General features: G+C 36.4%; 1 protein-coding gene across 4 annotated transcripts in view; it reads right to left on the minus strand.

Annotated features, from left to right (window-relative positions):
• Positions 1 to 17,027: 17,027 nt before the first annotated feature.
• Positions 17,028 to 20,119, minus strand: part of LOC124970579 (transmembrane protein 180-like) — a 40,029-nt gene continuing 36,937 nt past the window's right edge. For all 4 annotated transcript variants that reach the window (XM_047534036.1, XM_047534039.1, XM_047534038.1 and 1 more), the window contains one exon: positions 17,028 to 19,986. In XM_047534036.1, coding sequence (XP_047389992.1) covers positions 19,854 to 19,986 — 133 coding nt within the window. In that variant the 3' untranslated portion in view covers positions 17,028 to 19,853. The remainder of the gene's footprint in view (positions 19,987 to 20,119) is intronic.

Genomic DNA, 20,119 nt, shown 5'->3' on the forward strand with positions numbered 1-20,119 from the left:
TTTAAAAAATTAGTGTACAAGTTTTTATCTGAACTTAGTTGATAATAATTTCAGTCACTTGCATTGACATCACTGTGGTCTCCAGTTGATCTAGATATCCAATTCTAAGTCAAGATGAAACTACAAACAGGTTTACAAAAGAATAGCAGCCTGAACTAGCAGAATTCCAGAAGTAAATACAAATAACAAAGCACATCCTTCGTTGGGGTTGCCCAGTGCTGTTCATTAGCATAGCAGTTTACCATTTGAACTCCTGAGGCTAATTAGCTGGGTTTGAAGCCTGGGTCTCTCTTCTTGGTTATATAATTTGAGGTAAATTACTTGACATGGCCAACTCTCAATTTCCTCATCTGTAAAATGGAAATAACAGTAATGGCTACCCATCTCATGAAAATATGATGAGGATTATATTATATACTCAATATAAAGGGCTTAATGTAATGCCTCAGCATGTAATAAGCACTCAAAATGTTAATTTGCTTTTCACTTTATCTTGGATAAGTCAACTTCCTCTGAGTATCCCTTTATTCACCTATAAACCTAAGGCCAAGATTGGGAGCTGTCTACTTCACATTACATCTGTGAGAAACAGCTGATTTGAAAACTTCAACTGTAAAACATCAACCGAGGGTATCGTAATAAGCATGCTCAGTCCTAAATGACTGGCCTCTCCATAAATCACTCTCTCAAAACCGAGGAGGATAAAATAATGTGTTTATCCTCAGACCCCTCCATGATATTTCAAACCAACCAATCAGGGAAAGAAACATACACAGAACCATAAAACATGCAAACGTGAAATCACAAAACCAGGCAGCAAACTCTGGTTACCTACCTATCAGAGGTGTCTGACTTTTTAATAGGAGTCTTTCCCTCCCTGATATCGAGAATTCTTCCCAAGTGACTCATTTCTCCATCACTTGTGACATCCATGGCACTCCACCTGCTTCCGGCATCTCCTGAACTGCCACAGTATCCCTCCCAGGGCATTCTTGCACCTGCCTCAGTTTATGTCAGGAATGTCAGCAGAAAGACAAATATCATTTTCATACACAATAAGGTTTATCGAATACATGAATGTACCAGGCACTGAAATCTGTGGAATGGAAAGCAAAAGAAACGTGTGTCACCTTCATAGGGCTTACTGTCTAATAGGGAAGCAGAACTGACCAGTAATCATGCAGTGAACAGATAATCAAAAACTGCTGAATGCTAGAAATGAATTACATGTTGGTAAATATATATATTTTTTTTTTCCTTTAAGTTGCTTAGACTATTATATGTACAGATTTCAGAGAAGGTTGCCCCAAGGAAATGGGGCCTTGTGATCCTCATTTTGACATCCCCTTGCTAAGCTTGAGAGCTACCAGTTACCAAGTTGTCCAGGTTCCTCCTGGACTATAGTAAAAACTTATGAGAGTAGACAGGGTGCACCCTGTGGAATGTGAGGAATCACGGGGTCCCTCACACACACCCATGGATTTTTGGAGAAAACTAAATGAGGTTATGTCCTTGCATGTGCCAGCACAGTGTCCTACATAGAGTCAGCTCTCAGGTGGCAGTGATGGCTGTTGTTATTGAAGCACAAGGCCAAAGATAACCCAGCCCTCCTTAGACAAGCTACTTAAGCAGTCCCGAGGATGAGCAGCCAACTACTTTAAACTTAATCTCATTCAAGTCAGATTCCACTAAGGAGAATCCTTTGACATGATACTTAACTAAATCCTAGACTCTGCCAAACAAATCAGTTTCTCAAACAGAAACAGAGAGAGAGAACCACCTAATTTGTCCTTTATTAAAAATAATTTAGTTGTAGATGAACACAATACCTTTATATTATTTATTTTTTATGGTGCTGACGATCAAACCCAGTGCTTTACATGTGCTACTATTGAGCTACAACCCCAACCCAATTGTCCTTTTCTAAGGCACAGTTTCTTCATAATACAGAGTTTCAACTTGAGGGATCACAAATCAAATTTTATTGTGAACATAAATTATTCTGACTGACGGTGGTATATCATGTAATAAGTGAAAGAAGTTGCTATTTTGATGTAATATCCCCTGTGACTCAGTATGTTTACCTACAAAATTAGCCACCTCTGTACTTAGGTTGTGCATATGTACAACTGTTTGGGGATGTTTAAGAGAAATATGTACATATAATAGTCTAAAAAGGAAAATATTTTTTAAATATGTATTTCAACTAAGTAAGGTCCTTCCAATCACAGGTCTATGAGTCAGTGCTCTGATAAGAAAAAAGGCTGTTGTTTTCATTCTGTCTCTGGGGCATTTTCAAAGGTCCAAAGATCTTTCATCTTGTTTTAAATATACTTTCAAAACAACCCATATCCTTGGCCTCTTAATTGCTATCTCCTGTACGTATGTGGGTTTGGTCTTATGAATGGCTGCTTCCTCTCCACCCAATTCACCATATAACTTTATGATACTGTTTTGTTATACTTATTTTGAAGCTATAAAGCCTTCTTATTTTGTGACTGTTAAACTTTCAAACTTCTGTATGAAACAGGAAAAAAATCACACTGTACAGTGAGAATGCTTTTAAAACTTTAAATATTTTCTAGTAGACCAAATATGCTTGTACATAAACAAGTTATCTGAAAGCGTTTGTGTAACATACCACAGAAAAACCACATCTCCACTGGCATAAAAAAGACCACTATTTAATTTTTGCACAACCACAAACTGGTCCAAAAATGAGGAAGAACACTTTGATGAAAGAGGATACTTGAGCAATTAACCAACCTGAAATCAGACAGATCTTCCTTCTATGGTGAAAACTGTGATTTTTTTTTTTTTAATAGCCACAGATAACCTAAGCTTGTTTTACAATTTAGCCAAGGATCTTCCTCAAACTTACTGTGTGAAACTCATTAAAAAAGAAAAAAGGGGGCTGGGGAGATAGCTCAGTCGATAGAGTGCTTGCTTTGTAAGCACAAGGCCCTGGGTTCAATCCCCAGCACCCAAAAAAAAAAAAAGAAAAAAGACTTTTGCCTACTAGAAACTAAAGTTGAGGCATTGTGAGACCCTCTACGGTTTTCCTCTCCAGTTATGGTTTCCTCTGATTAAGCATTTTCTTTGTTGTGTACAGTTTCCTAAAACTGACAGTCAATACTGAATGCAGCTATTTAAGTTATTCTACAATAGAAACTTTATTTCTCAGTTCTTTAGATCTCGTGCATGCCAGGCAGGCACTCTACCACCCAGCTCTATCCCTAGCGCAATGCCCAAGTCTTTTGTAAACATTTGAAACATGTCAAGAGTGGGCATTAGTACCCCGTGGATTTCCCCAACCAACAGAACCCAGATTCTACCTGCCTCCAGCACCACTCCTGGGGTCATACAGAAACTGGTTTTCTCATGAACCTCAATAAAGTGTAGTTTATATATGAATATAAATTATTTTTAGAATCAAAACTATAAATAACATTGAAGCTAAGTTTGTTGTTTCAAATGCATATTTTACAATTTAAACACATTCCTTTAGGTTAGTTAGATATACTTTTTGCTTTCATAAGGATACACATTTACAGATAATTTTTACCACCTCTACAATGCTTATTGCGGTTATTCAACAAAATAAGTCTTCAGGAAAAATTTAGGTCATCCTTTCACAATTTGATGATATTTTGGATTTGTGTTTAGAATCTGCACCCTCTTTTTTATACTTTTTTTTTTTTTCTTTTTAAGTACCAGTGATTGAACCCAGGGGTACTTAACCACTGAACTACATCTCCAGACCTTTTATTTTTTTATTTTAGATAGGCTCTCATTAAGTTGCTTAGGGCCTCTCTAAGTTGCTGAGGCTGTTCTCAAACTTGCAATCCTCCTGACACAGACTTGGGATCACGGGGATTACACGCACGTGCCACCACACCTGACTTTAAAAGCAGCTACTATGTGGTTGTATTTTTGAGGGCATCTAACATTTGTTAACTCCTTTATTCTACTCAGGATTTACATCTGTTTGGACACAAGTATCAGAAATACATTATAATTTTTACATACATGTTTAACTCTGTTTCAAGAATAAAAATCATGTCTTTCTGACATGATAGGTAGTCCATGAAGTCAAACATAAAATTTCCTGGGAAAAACTCTGGAAATAGAGAAAATTACTTGTCTGAGAGTCACACTATTAAAAAGCATACAGCCAGGTACAGTGGTACGTGCCTATAATCCCTGCAACTCAGAAGGCTGAGGCAGAAGGATCTCAAATTCAAAGTCTGCCTGGATAACTTAGACTCTTGTCTCAAAATAAAGTGGGGCTGGGGATGTGGGCTCCTGGATTCAATTCCCAGTACCAAAAAATAAAAAATGAACAAAAGTAAATTTAAAAGGCAGGTCTAAAGCCAAGACTTGACTATAAATTGAATGAAGGAAGGTAATAACATTTCTAGAAATAATCATTTATTGGAGATTGAGAGTTGGCAGGAGTTAGGTTAGCCATGAAAACATAAGAAATGGAAAAGCAAGCTGACGTCACAGTGGGTCTCCATCATCCAGCCCATGAAACTGTGCCCTAGCCCATTTTGCTTGGGGCAGCAGGTGTCTCTCCAATGGGAAATGGGTGATCATTTGGATCAAGGCTCCATGATATCATCAACATCATCCTAACTCACCATGTCTCTCATCCCATGCTCACCACATGCTTTATATGGAATAGGAATTCCATATAAACGGAGGAAGTTTGATGGAGGAAGTTTCTCCATATAAATTGCTAAATTGTGTGTTAGATCATTTTCTGTTGTCAAAAACACAATACCACAGACTGCGTGACATAAGGAAAGGAGATTTATTTTGGCTCACAGTTCTGGAAGTGCAAGGTTGAAGGCACACATCTGGTGATGGTCCTGCTGGCAAAGTCCCAGGGAGGTGCAGGGCATCACGTGGGAACATGGAAATGTGGGTGTGTCTCCTCTGGTCTCTCTCTTCTTATAAAGGCACCAGGATTCAATCATGGGGCTCTACCCTGATGACCTCATTCAATCCTCTTTACCTCCCAAAGGCCCCCCCTCAACCCTCTTACTACTTCACAGTGAGAATTAAATATCAACAAGTTTCACAGGGGCAAACCATATTCAAAATACTGCAAAAATAGGTTCGGGGGTTTTATTTTTTGCAACTGTCTGTAAATTTGGTCCATGCTAATCTGCCTGTGAGTTATGAATTCATTTTTAGTGTGCCAATGCAGCCAGCTTTCTAGACCCGCAGAACCTCAGTGGTGAATTTCCTTAGAGGAACTGAAGACGATCTGACCTTCTTTCACCCAAGAGCTAGCCAACCCACTTGCCCAAAAAGTGCAAGGGTAAGCTTCCCAGGTTTTTCGGGTACAACTGCAATTCTCTTTCAAAGTCTGCTTGGCTCCCCCACACAATCCCAGTCCCCAGTCCTTATGCTAGTTTTTTCTATTTTGTGACTGAGGTAAAATTTACATTGCATTTAAACATTTTTAAGGGTACGGTTCTGTGACATTAAGAATATGGACATGTGCAGCCCTCACCACCGTCTGTCTCCACAACTTTTTCATTTTCCCAAATGGAAACTCTACATCCTTTAAGCATTCACTCGCCATTCTCCCCACCTTTCAGACCCTGGCAACTACCATTTTACTTCTGTCTCCATGAATTTGATGACTCTAAGTGCCTTAAATAATGGACAATGTTTCTTCTTTTGTGACTGGCTTATTTTTCTCTGCATAATGTTGTTATGGTTCACACATGTTGTAGCACGTGTCAGAATTCCCTAAGGATCAGTAAATTCCATGGCACATATATACCATATTTTGTTTATTCATTCATCTGTCAATGGACACCTTTATACCTAATGCCAATTTATCCAGCCCTATCTTTATCATCAAAATCAGGGGGGAAATTTACACCAGGAGGCAGGAAACCTAAATTCTAGTTACTTCCAATGCAACTTTCAATGCAACCTTGGAAAATCACATAACCCCAGCTATCTATGAAAATGGTGATAAAGACCATTCATGCACAAAGGCACTCACTTTCTTTAGTGATTTATGAATTCTTTGAATTTTTCCCAAATTCCAGTGTGAATATATTTATACTTACTGAGTATGCAACAGAAGTATAAATTTTTTCTGTGTTTTCCCACAGACTTTAAAAACAAATCTCACAAATTCAGTTCTGTAAACTCCATAAAACAGGAAATAATTTACTACAAATAGTATGTAACAGTGACAAAGTTATAAGTAGAGACTATAATCTTTTGAGAATTGTGTGCTTTATGACCTGTCAGCTTCTTATGATCTGAATCAGAACCTTTGCCTTTCTGACACATCTCTCTCCTGCATGTGCGCACTCTCTCTCTCATACACACACACACACACACACACACACACACACACACCACCTGCTCTGCTTCATAGTGTGAGGTTTGCCCAGTCTACTGTTAAGCACCTGGAAAAAAAAAAAGAATGCTAGAAATGAACATGGAAATAGATACCTAATGAACTTTAGCCTCATGGAATTCTAGATCTGGGCCTTCAAGAAAAAACCCCCTCCAACATCACTCACTGCCTGGGTACCAACTTTCCCTCAGAACAAGGACAGCATGTGCTAGGTGCCAGGCATTGTGCTAACAGTCTTAACGTATGGCATCTCTTTTCATTCTCGTCACAGCTAAATGTGGTGGGGCAATCCTGTGGAAAGCTGAAGAAGGGAGGATCACAAGTTTGAGGCCAGCCTGTGCAATTTAAAGGAACCCTGTCTCAAAATAAAAAAATTTTTTAAAAAAATTAAAGGAGGAAATACTGCAGAACAATATTGGCTAAATTATATTGTTATATTGTGCGCATGTTCAAATATGTAGCGACAACTCCCATTCTGCAATGAATTCTACAACTATAGTGCATGTTATGGTTTGCATATGAGGTCTCCCCCAAAAGTTCTCATGTGACACAATGCAGGAAAGTTCAGAGGAGAAATGCTTGGGTTTTAAGAGTCTGAACCCAATCAGTGAATTAATCCCTGATGGGATCAATTGAAGTGGTAGGGTGTGGCTATGGGTTATATATTTCCTGTCTGGAGAGCGGAGTCTGTCTCTCTCTGTCTCTCTGCTTCCTGATGATGCCAGCTGCTTCCCTCTGCCAGGTTCTTCCGCCATGATGTGCTGCCTCACCTGGAGCCCCAAGGAATGGAGCGGGCCTTCAATGGACTAAGACCTCTGAAACCCTGAGCCCTCAAATAAACCGTTCCTCCTCCATAATTGTGCTGGTCAGATCATTTAGTCACAGCAGCAAAATAGCTGACTAAAACAGTGCACTAATTAAAAACGGGGAAAAATTTAAAAATAGAAAGGGCTGGGGATTTAGCTCAAAGGTAGAGTATCCTGTGTTCAATCCCTAATGTCACAAAAAAAAGAAAGATATTTTAGTCCTGCTGACCGTCTAATGAGGTTGATACTCTTATAACCATCTTTTTACAGCAGAATATTCAAGGCCGGAAAAGCTCTCACTGCACAGTGCATATAGGTGGTTTAGACAGGATTTTAAACTGGTGCTCTGAACTGGGAGCTCACATTCTTCACCACGGTGCTCTACTGCCCCCTAGTGTTCATTAGGTCCTCGCACTAGCATCGGAATCAGCTGTAGTACCGCTTAACCTGGAATTTCCTGACTATTCCAGGTGCACTGATTTAGAATCTAATGAAAAGGAGTTTTCCATGAGGCCCACAAAAGAGAAGACAGAGAGGAATCTTCAGTAGAAATAATATGTAGTTAATAAGAAGCATTTAATCGATAGACTTAAAGACACAAGAATCACATGACTATCTCAATAGATGCAGAAAAACATTTGACAAAATACAGCATCCGTTCATGTTTAAAACACTAGAAAAACTAGGGATACAAGGAACATAACATTGTAAAAGCTATATATGCTAAACCCAGGGCTAACATCATTCTAAATGGAGAAAAATTGAAAGCATTCCCTCTAAAAACTGGAACAAGACAAGGATGCCTCTTTCACCACTTGTATTCAACATCATCCTTGAAACTTTAGCTAGAGCAATGAGACAGACCAAAGAAATTAAAGGGATATGAATAGGAAAAGAAGAACTCGATCCCTATTTGCACATGACGACATGATTCTATATTTAAAAGACCCAAAAAACTCCACCAGAAAACTTCTAGAACTCATAAATGAATTCAGCAAAACAGTAGGATATAAAATGAATACCCATAAATCAATTGCTTTCCTGTGCCTGAGAGATGAATCAACTGAAAATTAGGAAAACTACTCCATTCACAATAGCCTCAAAAAAATTGGGGATACAATCTAACAAAAGAGGTAAAAGAACTCTACAGTGAAAACTACAGAACACTAAAGAAATTGAAGACGACCTTAGAAAATGGAAAGAAAGATCTCTGGTTTCCTTGGAAAGGCAGAATTAATATTGTCAAAATAGTCATACTACCAAAAGCGCTATACAGATTTAAGGCAAGTCCTATTAAAATTCAAATGACATTCTTCATAGACATGGAAAAAGAAGTCATGAAATTCATTTAGAAAAATAAGAGACCCAGAATAGCCAAAGAAATCCTTAGCAAGGAAAATGAAGCAGGAGGCATTACAATACCAGATCTTAAATTATACTACAGAGCTATAGTAACAAAAATAGTATGGTATTGGCACAAAACATACATGTAGACCAATGGTATAGAATAGAATACACAGAGACAAACCCACATAAATACAGCTATATCATTCTATACAAAGAAGCAAAAAAAAAAAAAAACATACCTTAGAGAAAAAATAGCCTCTTCAACAAATGGTGCTGGGGAAACCGGAAATTCATGTATAGCAAAATGAAATTAAACCCTGCACAAAACTCAAAGTGGATCAAGGAACTAGGCATTAAAACAGAAACCCTAAGAGAAGAAAAAGTAGACCCACATCTCCATTATGTTAGCTTAGGAACCGACTTCCTCAACAAGACTCCCAAAGCACAAGAAGTAAAATCAAGAATCAACAAATGGGATGGTATCAAACTAAACAGTTTCTTCACAGCAAAGAAACAATCAAGAATGTAAAGAGAGAGCCTACAGAATAGGAGAAAATCTTGCCACCTCAGATAAAGCATTAATCTCAAGGGTATATAAAGAACTCAAAAAACTTAATAACAAAAATACAAATAACCCAATCAATAAATGGGCAAAGGAACTGAACAGACATATGACAGAATAAGAAATATGGTCAACAAATATATGAAAAAATGTTCAACATCTCTAGTAGTTACAGGAATGCAAATTAAAACTACATTGAGATTTCATCTCACTCCACTCAGAATGGCAATTATCAAGAATACAAGTAACAATAAATGTTGGTGAGGATGTGTGGAAAGGAGTACACTCATACTTTGCTGGTGGAACTGCAAATCATGAAACCACTCTGGAAAGCAGTATGGAGATTCCTTAGAAAACTTGGAATGGAACCACCATTTAACCCAGTTATCCCACTTCTTAGTTTATACTGTAGTTTAGCATACTACAGTGATGCAACCACATCAATGTTAATAGCAACTCAATTCATAATAGCTAAACTTTGGAACTAACCCAGGTGCCCATCAACAGATGAATGGATAAAGAAACTGTGCATATATACACAATATTACTCAGCCATAAAGAGAAATGAAGTTATGGCATTTGCTGGTAAATAGATAGAGTTGGAGAATAGCACACTTAGCAAGATAAGCCAATCCCAAAAAACCAAAGGCCAAATGTTCTTTCTGATGTGCGGATGCTAACTCACAATAAGGGGCCGGGGGTAGAGAAGAATAGAAGTAGTACTTTGGATTAGACAAAGGGGAATGAAGGGAAGGGTGGGGGGATGGGACTAGGAAAGACAGTAGAATGAATCAGACATTGTATCCTATGTGCATATATGAATACATGACCGATGTAACTCACATTATGTACAACCAGAAGAATGGGAAGGTATACTCCATGTATGTAAAATATGTCAAAATACATTCTACTGTCATATATAACTATGAAGGACAAATAAATAAACATGAACCCATTTTTAAACACTGTGTTGAGATCATCTAAAAGAAGAAAATGACATTTCAAATAGCAAATCAAATGGAATTTGAGCAATTACTTTAGGACAACCTTCCAAAAAGAAAATGAAAACAATTTCTATATATAAATTTTTAAGTCCGGCAATTAATTCACCTTCTTGAGTGTACGATTTATGAATTTTGACAAATGGGTACAACTATGTAACCACCACCAAAATTAATATACGAAATAACCCCATAACCTAAACAAATTCCCTGTGCCCTTTGCAAGCAACACTTTTCTTCCAACTCCAAGCTCTGGCAGCTACCAATGTATTTTCTGCACTATTTATTATATAAATGGAGTCGTACAGCACAGTCTTCTTGCACTTAGCATGATGCACTTGACATTCACATAAAATAGTATATATAAAATTTTTATTGATGTGAAGTAATCCATGATGTAGATGTACCACAATTTCTTTACCATCATTAGTCAGTTGAAGGGCATTTGGATTGTTTCCAGCTATTTGGGGGTAATTAAGAAAAAAAACTGCCATAAACATTTGTATACATGTTTTGTGTGAACATAAATTTTTATCTCTTAGGCAAAAAGCTACAGTGGGATTTCTAGATCACATCAAACATATAGTTAAAGAGGAGGCTAAAGCAGGAGAATGACAAGTTCAAGGCCAGCCTGGGCAACTTAGTGAGACTCAGTCTCAAAAATTAAAAAAAAAAGTTTTTTGAAGGACTGGGGATGTCTTGCTTAGCATGGTGGTGCACACCTTTAATCCCAGCAGCTCAGGAGACTGAGATAGGAGGATAGAGAGTTCAAAGCCAGCCTCAGCAAAAGCGAGGCACTAAACAACTCAGGGAGACCCTGTCTCTAAATAAAATTCCACAAAGGGCTGGGAATGTGACTCAGTGGTTGAGTGCCCCTGAGTTCAATCCCCAGTACTAAAAAAAAAAAAAAAAAAAAGACTGGGGATAGAGTGACACTGGGTTCAAGCCCAAATATATATATATATATATATATATATATATATATATATATATATATATATATTTATATATATATATTTATTTATGAAATATATATATATATATATGTATTAAAGAGAAAAAAAGGAAAGAAAAGAAAACTCTCAGTGCCAGGTACAGTGGTGGCACAGAGAGTTACTTGGGAGGCTGACGCAGGAAGACTCAGAGTTTTCCCAGCCTGGGCAACTTAGAGAAACCCTGTCTAAAATAAGTTAAAATGGTCTAGGGATGTAGCTCAGTCTAGTACTTGCCTAGCATGCTTGAGGCTCTGAGTTTGATCCCCAGCACATCAGGAAAAAGAAAAACGTACTGAACCAGTTTTCAAAGTAACTGCACCACTTTAATTCTTACCAGGAATGTATGAGAGTTCTGGGTGCTCCACATCCTCATCAACACTTAGTATTGTCAGTTTTTATTGATACCTCATTATGGTTTTAGTTCACATTTTCCTAATGGTCAATAATGTTAAGCACCTTTCCCTGGATTTTTTGTCTTCTTCCATGAAATGTCTGTTCAAATCTTTGCCCAATTTTTATTGTCATCTTATAATTGAGTTGAGAGTTCTTCATATAGTCTATATTTAAGTCTTTTATCAAATAGGCATTTTGCAAATATCTTCTGCTGATCTGCGGCTTACATTTTCATTTTCCTGATATCTTTCAAAAATTAGAATTTTTAAATTTTGGTGAAGTCGAATTTATCAATGTTTTGCTTTTATGATAATATATTTGTTGTCATGTCTAAGAAATCTTTCCTGTCCCAGAACCACAAGGATTTCTCCTGTTTTATTCTAAAAGATTTATGACTTTAAATATTATTTTATGTCTATGATCCTTTTTAATTTTGTACTTTGGTACAAGGTATGGGTTGAGCTTCTCATTTTGTTTTGTTCTATCATTGGACATCTAATTGTTGAAAATACTATCCTTCCCCCATTAAATTGCTGTTGTACCATTTTCAAAAATCAGTTTTCATTGATGTGTAGTTTTATGTCTGAACTCTATCCTGTATCATTTGTCAAAACTACATGTTCTTGATTACACTCTTAGTTCTTTTTTTTTTTTTTTAGTTGTAGATGGACATGATATGTTTATTTTTTAATGTAGTGCTGAGAATCGAAGCCAGTGCCTCACACATGTCAAGTAAGTGCTCTACCACTGAGCCACAACCCCAGCCCCTTAGTTCTTTCTATTTATTTATTCTTCGTAGTGCTGGGGACTGAACCCATGGTCTTTCACATGCTAAGCAAGCACTTTACCCACTGAGCTACATTCCCAGTCCTTTGTATGTTTTATTTTATTTTTATTCATTCATTCATTCATTCATTCATTCATTCATTCATTCATTCATTCACTTGGTGCTGAGGATTAAACCCAGGTGCTCTTTACCACTAAGCTACATTCCTAGCCCTTTTTCCTTTTTATTTTGAGATGGATCTCACTAAGTTGCCCAAACTAGCCTCAAACTTGCAATTCTCTTGCTTCACCCTCCTGAGTTGCTGGGGTTATAGGCATGCACCACTGCTCCTAGTTAGTCTTCTAACCCCTATTTATCACCCTGCACAAAACTCAACTCAAAATGGATCAAGGACCTACAAATTAGACCAGAGATCCTGTACCAAATAGAAGAAAAGGTAGGCCTTAAATCTTCATCATGTCAGCTTAGGGCCAGGCTTCCTTAACAAGATTCCCAAAGAAATAAAATCAAGAATTAATAAATGGGATGGATTCAAACTAAAAAGCTTTTTCTCAGCAAAGGAAACAATCAATAACATGAAGAGAGTGGGAGAAAATCTTTACCACACGCACTTAGACAGAGCATTAAACTCCGGGGTTTTTAAAGAACTCAAAAAACTTAACACCAAAAATACAAATAAACAATCAATAAACGGGCTAAGGAACTGAGAAGACACATCACAGAAGATAGACAATCGATCAACAAATATATGAAAAAATGTTCAACATCTCTAGTAATTAGAGAAATACAAATCAAAACTATTCTTAAGACTTCATCTCACTCCAATTAGAATGGCAATTATCAAGAATACAAGCAACAATAAATGTTGGCGAGCATGTGGGGGAAAAGGTACACTCATACATTGCTGGTGGGATTGCAAATCGGTGCAGCCACTCTGGAAAGCAGTGTGGAGATTCCTTAGAAAACTTGGAATGGACCCACCATTTGACCAACTATCCCACTCCTCCGCCTATGCCCAAGGGACTTAAAATCAGCATACTATAGTGATACTGCCACATCAATATATACAGCCACTCAATTCACAATAGCTAAACTATGGAACCAACCAAACTATGGTGCCCTTAAACAGATGAGTGGATAAAGAACTGGTTTATATACCCAATAGAATATTACTCAGCCTTAAAGGAGAATAAAATTATGGCATTTTGCAGGTAAACAGAAGGAGTTGGAGAATATCATGCTAAGCAAGATAAGCCAATCCCCAAAATCCAAACAATCCAAAAATCCATCTGATAAGTGGATGTTGATACATGACAGGGGTGAGGGGGGGTAAGGGAAAAATGGAGGAACTTTGGACTGGGCAGAGGGGAATGAGGGGAGTGGGGGGAGAACGGGGTGGAGAGAATGAGATGGATATCATACAGGTATGATCACACGAATGATGTGACTCTACATTGTGTACAACCAGAGAAATGAAAAGGTGTGCTCCATGTGTGTACAATGAATAGAAATGTATTCTGTCATATAACTAAATAGAACAAACAAGAAATTTCTAAAAATTTTAAAGATTTAGCCTTCTTCTTTTTTTTTTTTTTTTTTTTTTTTTTTTTTTTTTTTTTTTTTTTTTTTTTTTTTTGGTGGTGCTGGAGATCGAACCCAGGGCTTTGTGCTTGCAAGGCAAGTACCCTACCATCTGAGCTATCTCCCCAACCCCCAAGATTTAGTCTTCTAATCTATGAACAGGATATATGTGTTTAAACTTTTCATCAGTGCTTTCTAGTTTTTATCATAATCTCTTGCACATATTTAAAGATAGATAAATCTGTATTTCATTGTTCTTTTTATGTTGTTGTAAACAGTAATTTTTTGAAAAGTAAAGATTCCCAACTGTTCATTCCAACTAACATAGAATTATAATTGATTTTTGTATATTGACCTTGCATCCTGTGACCCTGCTAAACTCACTTATTAGATCTAGTAGTTTTGTTTTATGTTCTTTGGATTTGTCTATATAGATTATCATTTCATCTGCTAACAGAGTTTTATCTCTTCCTCCAAATATGTATGCTTTTATCTATTTTTTCTTGCTTTATTGTACAGACAAGGTTCTCCAGTGTGGTTTTGAACAGTAGTGGGAAGTACCTTTTTCCAAATTTAGGAGGAAAGTATTCAGTTTTTCACCATTAAGGATGATATTAGTTGCAGGTTTCTTTGTTTTGCTTTGTTTTATTTATTTATTTATTTATTTATTTATTGGTTTGGTTTTTTTGTTTGTTTGTTTTGTTTTGTTTTGTTTTTTGGTACAGACTTCATCAGGTTGGGAAATTCTACTTTTACTCCTAGTGTGCTGAGAGTTTTTTGTATGAGTGGATATTGCATTTCATCAAATGCTCTTTCTGCATCAATTAAGATGATCATGTGGCTTTTATTCCTTTTTCTGTTATGATGAATGATTTCTGAATGTTGAATCAACACTGCACTCCAAAAGTTAACCTCATTTATTATGCTTATATTAGCTAGATTAGAATTATTGATATTTTATTGAAAACTTTTAAATCTATGTTTATGAAACATATTGGTCTACAGTCTTCTTTTTATGTCTTTGTGATAGCTGGGTCATACTGATCTCACAGAATAAACCTGGCAGTATTCTCTTCAATTTTTAAAAAGACTTTTTGTATTTCTTTTTTAAATGTTTGGTAAAATTTGCCAGTGAAACCATTTGGGTCTGGAGTTTTCTTTGTTGGGGGATATCTAAGTTGTCAGACATATTGGTACAAAGATTTTATAATATTTCCTTATTATCCTTTATATGTCAGTATAATCTAAATGATGATGAATACCCCCTCTTTCAATCCTGATGTTGGAAATTTATGTCTTCTCTCCTTTTCTTGAATACTCTGGTGAAAAGTGATCAATTCTAATGGTATTTTCAAAGAACTAGCTTTTGGCATAACTGATTTTCTTTTTCAATTTTATTGGCCTCTGATCTTTATCACTTTCTTAATTTGGGTTTAATTCGTTCTTTTTCTGGTAATAGAAACATGGATTATTGATTTGAGACATCTCTTTTCTAATATAAGCATTTAATGCCTTAAATTTCCCTCTATGCAGTGTTTTGTTGTATCCCACCAATTTTATTATGTTGTGTTTCATTTCTCTTCAATTCAAAATATTTTCTGATTTCCTTTATGACATTCCCTTTGACCCATGAGTTATTTGGAAATATATTTTTAACCTAAAAAAAAGAATGTCTGTTTTGCTGTTGTGGGGCACAGTGTTCTATAAATGTCAATCAATCAAGTTTCTTGATAGCACAGATCACATCTACATCCTTGATGGTTTTCTAACTACTTGTTCTGCAGATTGTTAAATGAGAAGTATTGAAGTCTCCACCTAGAATTGTCAGTTTCTCTATTTTTCCCTTCTCTTCCACCAGTTTTTGCTTCATGCATTTTGGAGTTCTGTTGTCACATGCATACCCATTTATGATTATCTTATCTTCTTGGTTAATTTAACTTATCATATGATTTCCCTGTGTATCTCTGGCAATATTCGTTCTCCTGAAGTCAACTTTGATATTATTATAGCCATTGCAACGTTTTTTGATTAGTGTTTACGTGTTACATTTTTCTATCCTTTTAACATGTCTCTCTTTAAAATAGGCTTTTGTGCATTGCATATGATTAGATCATATTTTTATTCAATATAACAATTTGTCTCAGTGTGTTTAGATCTTTTGTATTTATTATAATACTGATATTGTTGGATTTAAATCAACCATATCTGTCTCATACAAATCCAAACTTCGCAATCTTAAGCTCTTGCCTTAGGCTCATGAATTTATGATTAGTGGACCTTTCTGGAAGATAATGAAATCTCCATCCCCATCCCTAACCCTCCCTAACTGAAGACCTTGAAGGAGAACTTTCCTGGTTTCAGGGAAATCAAAGTGAAAACAAATTTGGGAAATGTACCATGTTTGTACTGTCTTGCTGCAACACCCTGGTGTGGATCAGAAAACTCAAAATATGGATCAGGTCTGCTCCACCTACACTGCTCACTCACAGACCAAAGAACCACAGGTTTTTAAGCAGACATTATTCAAAATTAATATATATACACAGATATGTGCATATATATTTATAATTAAGTAAATTATATTAAAGGTGGAAAAATAAAGGTGATACCAAAAAAGCATTATCTCCTGATTATTTTACTATTATTTATGCTCTTGGGGTTATTAATGTCTGTCATACCTGAAATATTTTATGCTACTTCTCATTTCTTCCCAAATCTGTGTTCAATTATATCACATAGGTAGCTTAAAATTGGCCAGAACAAAAGTAAAAATATTTGCCCTATGGAAATCAGTATATATTATTGTGGGTTTGTTGTTGTTGCTTTATCTAGATTGTGGTCAAAAGACTTTTTTTGTAAAAAGCCGGATAGCACTCTAGGCTTTGTGAACCACAGACAGCCTCTCACATAGTCTTATTTGGTTGTTGGATCTCAGTCAGTACAAAAATAGGGCACAGGTTAAATTTGGTCCTGAGGCTATAGTTTACCGACTTCTGCTGCAGACTTAAAGTAGTAAGGAATGGCTGGGGGAGTGTATCAGTGGTAGAGCACTTGCCTAGCAAGTGTGAAGCCCTGGATTCCAGCACAGCAAAGGGAAAAAAAAAAAAAAAATAGAAGGAAGGAAAATGCTAATAATACAAAATAAACTCAAAACGGTCACATCTATAGCCATTACACTGAAAAGCACAAAAAATTAAGGAAATATTCTTCCCAGTATTTAAAACCAGTCATTCAATTCAGCAAAGACTACATTCGTATCATTGGTGATGAATGAAATACTGAAATGGGTCTCTACTGTTTCACTGTTGTCTTACTCATCAACAGACAAAAACACAATGTTTAGGTTGGAACTATTTTCTTTGGTCAATGACTTAACTTCTTTGATGAACTGAATATAACCAAGCAATTACTCATCATCTTGACTTGGTGACTCTATTGTAAATCGTAAAAACTTACAGTGAAGCTGGACTCATACCTATAATCCTACCAACTTGGGAGGCTGAGGCAGGAGGATCCCAAGTTCAAAACCAAACTCGGCAACTTGAGACCCTCAGCAACTTAGTGAGACCCTGTCCCAAAATAAAATATAAAAAGGAGCTCAGTGATAAAGAACCCCAGGTCCAATTCCCAGCACACCAAAAAAAAAGTGAAATTATAGGTGTATGGAATTTACAATAAAGAGTATGATTGGTTGGTTGATTGATTGATTGATTGATTTGGGTGCTGGGGCTGAACCCAGGGCCTCATGCATGCTAACCATGTGCTCTACTACTTAGCTACACCTTAACCTCTGATAGATTTTATTCTTTTAAATCATGTTTGATACTGCCTTTTATCAACATTTACAATAAAGTTATGTGTGTATAAATGTATATACTTTTTTTCAAGGAATTGCTTCTTAAGTTACTCTAGCACACAAATGTATACATGACTCACTGAGTTTATTATTGTTCTAATTAAATGTTCAAATTAAATCTGAGCAGGCACCAAGAATCTGAGTCCATCGAAAGAAGCCAGGAGGCTAAATTGAGGGGTCTGGTACTCCATCAGTTAGGTGCGTGTACGTGTGCACACACAGGCAAACAAGAAACAACCATGAAGTAAAGATGTCAGAGACAGAGAAGCCATCTCAGTCCTGGCCTTTCCCACGTGTATGAATCAACTCTAATTTTATAGGGTACAAAGTGATGTTTTAGTGTATGCACACATAATCTACCAAAGATTAAATCAAACTAACATTGCCATCACACAGTTTTTTATGACAGATTTTGGTGATAAGAACATTTAAAACCTATTCTTTTAGCAATGTTGAAATGCAAATTGATTGACTATGGTCACCATGCCGTGCAATAGATCACTACAACTCTTACTCAGCTAACTGAAACTTCAGCTAACATTTGCCTCTTCCCCATCTCTCCCATCTCTCAGCCTCTGGTAACCAACATTTTTACTCTCTTTTCTCTGAGATGAACTCTTAGATTCCACCTCTGTGAGAAGATGTGGTATTTGTCTTTCTATGCCTGCCTTATTTCACTTGGCATACATAATGTCCTCCAGATTCATCCATGTTATTGAAAATGACAGAATTTCCTTTTCCTTTAAGGCTGAATAGTTTCCACTGTGTGTTCCTACCACACTTTCTTTACCCACTAGTCTGTTGGACATTAAGGTCACTTTCATAGCCTGGTTATTGTGAATAATGCTAAAACGAACATGGAAGCACAGATATCTCTTTGATATGCTGATCTCAATTATTGCACATGTATCTAGAAGTGAGATGACTAGATTATATAATAATTCTATTTTTATGTTTTTCAGGAATCTCCAGTTTTTCCAAAACAACTATAACAATTTCCATTCACACCAACAATATACCAGATTCCTTTTTCTTCACATCTTCACAAATGCTTGCTATCTTTTGTCTTTTTGATAATAGCCATTCTAAGCAGAATGTGGCTTTAATTTGCATTTCTCTTATGATTAAAGATGTTGAGCATATATTCATGTATAGACGTGTATAGACACAACAGTGTCTACCGGTATATCTTCTTTTGAGAAATGTTTGTTCAGGACCTGTGCCCATTTTTAAATCAGGGTTTTTTTCCTGCCATGGAGTTCAGTTTTTTATCAGATGCATGCTTTGAAAATATTTTCTCCCAATCTGTGGGTTGTTTCTCCACTCCATTTTTGTTTCCTTTGATATACAGAAACTTTTTAGTTTGATGTAATCCTAATTTGAAGATTTTCCCCTGTGTTTTCTTCAATAGTTTTAGGTATTTAAGTCTTTAATCCATTTCAGTTGATTTTGTGTATGGTGTAAGTGTTCAATATCATTCTTATGCATATGGATATCCAGTTTTTTCAACACCATTTATTGAGGAGACTTTCTTCTCCCCATTATGTGCTCTTGGCCTCTTTGTTGAAAATCAGTTGACTATAAACATATGGGTTTATTTCTGGGATATCTATTTTGTTCCATCAGAAAAATGTGTCTGTTGTTATGCCAGTACCATGCTGTTTTGATCCAATAGTTTTATAATATATTTTGAAATCAGGGAGTGTTTCTTCTTATTCTTAATCATAAGAGAATCTACAGATAATGGTGGTGTAGTTTTAATGAAAAGAATAAAAAAGTCTGCCTCATTAATATAAAATTGGTCAGAGAAGCAATATGAAGTTTAAAATCATCAAAGAGAGTAGTAGCATACACAACCAGATGGACTCTGGGAACTTACATAGCAATTCACTGGTGAAGAGTTACAGGTGTGACCAGGCAACAAGATCATTTGCAAATAACCAAAAGAAAGGCCTTCCTTTATATTTAAATTAGAGAGTCAAAAAGCCCTAAGACTTGTTGGACTTCCAAATTTTGTTTTCTAAACAAATGAGAGGTTAAACAATCAGCTGTGCCTTTGGGTACGCGTAAACACCATAAGAACCAACAAACTCCTGAAGACGTTTGAATCCTATAACAGTTGGTGCCGCCCTTAAAGAGTCCCTGGGTAGTCTGCCTTGGTCCTGATTGAAAATGGACTCCAAAGCAGAATCTGAATTACTGCAATGCCCAGCGGAACCAGGCAAATCAAATTAAACACATCATCCCGAAGATCTACAGGTACACTGGGGGAGAAAAGATACAAAGCATAGTTAGGTGGGGTTTGTTTTCTAGTGGCTACTGTTCTTATTAATTCAAAACTAACAAAAAAATTCAGCAAAGTTTTGCTATTAACGATCTATTTAAAAAGTAAAAGAC

Source organism: Sciurus carolinensis, chromosome 18, assembly GCF_902686445.1.
Source record: "Sciurus carolinensis chromosome 18, mSciCar1.2, whole genome shotgun sequence".
NCBI classification, from domain to species: domain Eukaryota; kingdom Metazoa; phylum Chordata; class Mammalia; order Rodentia; family Sciuridae; genus Sciurus; species Sciurus carolinensis.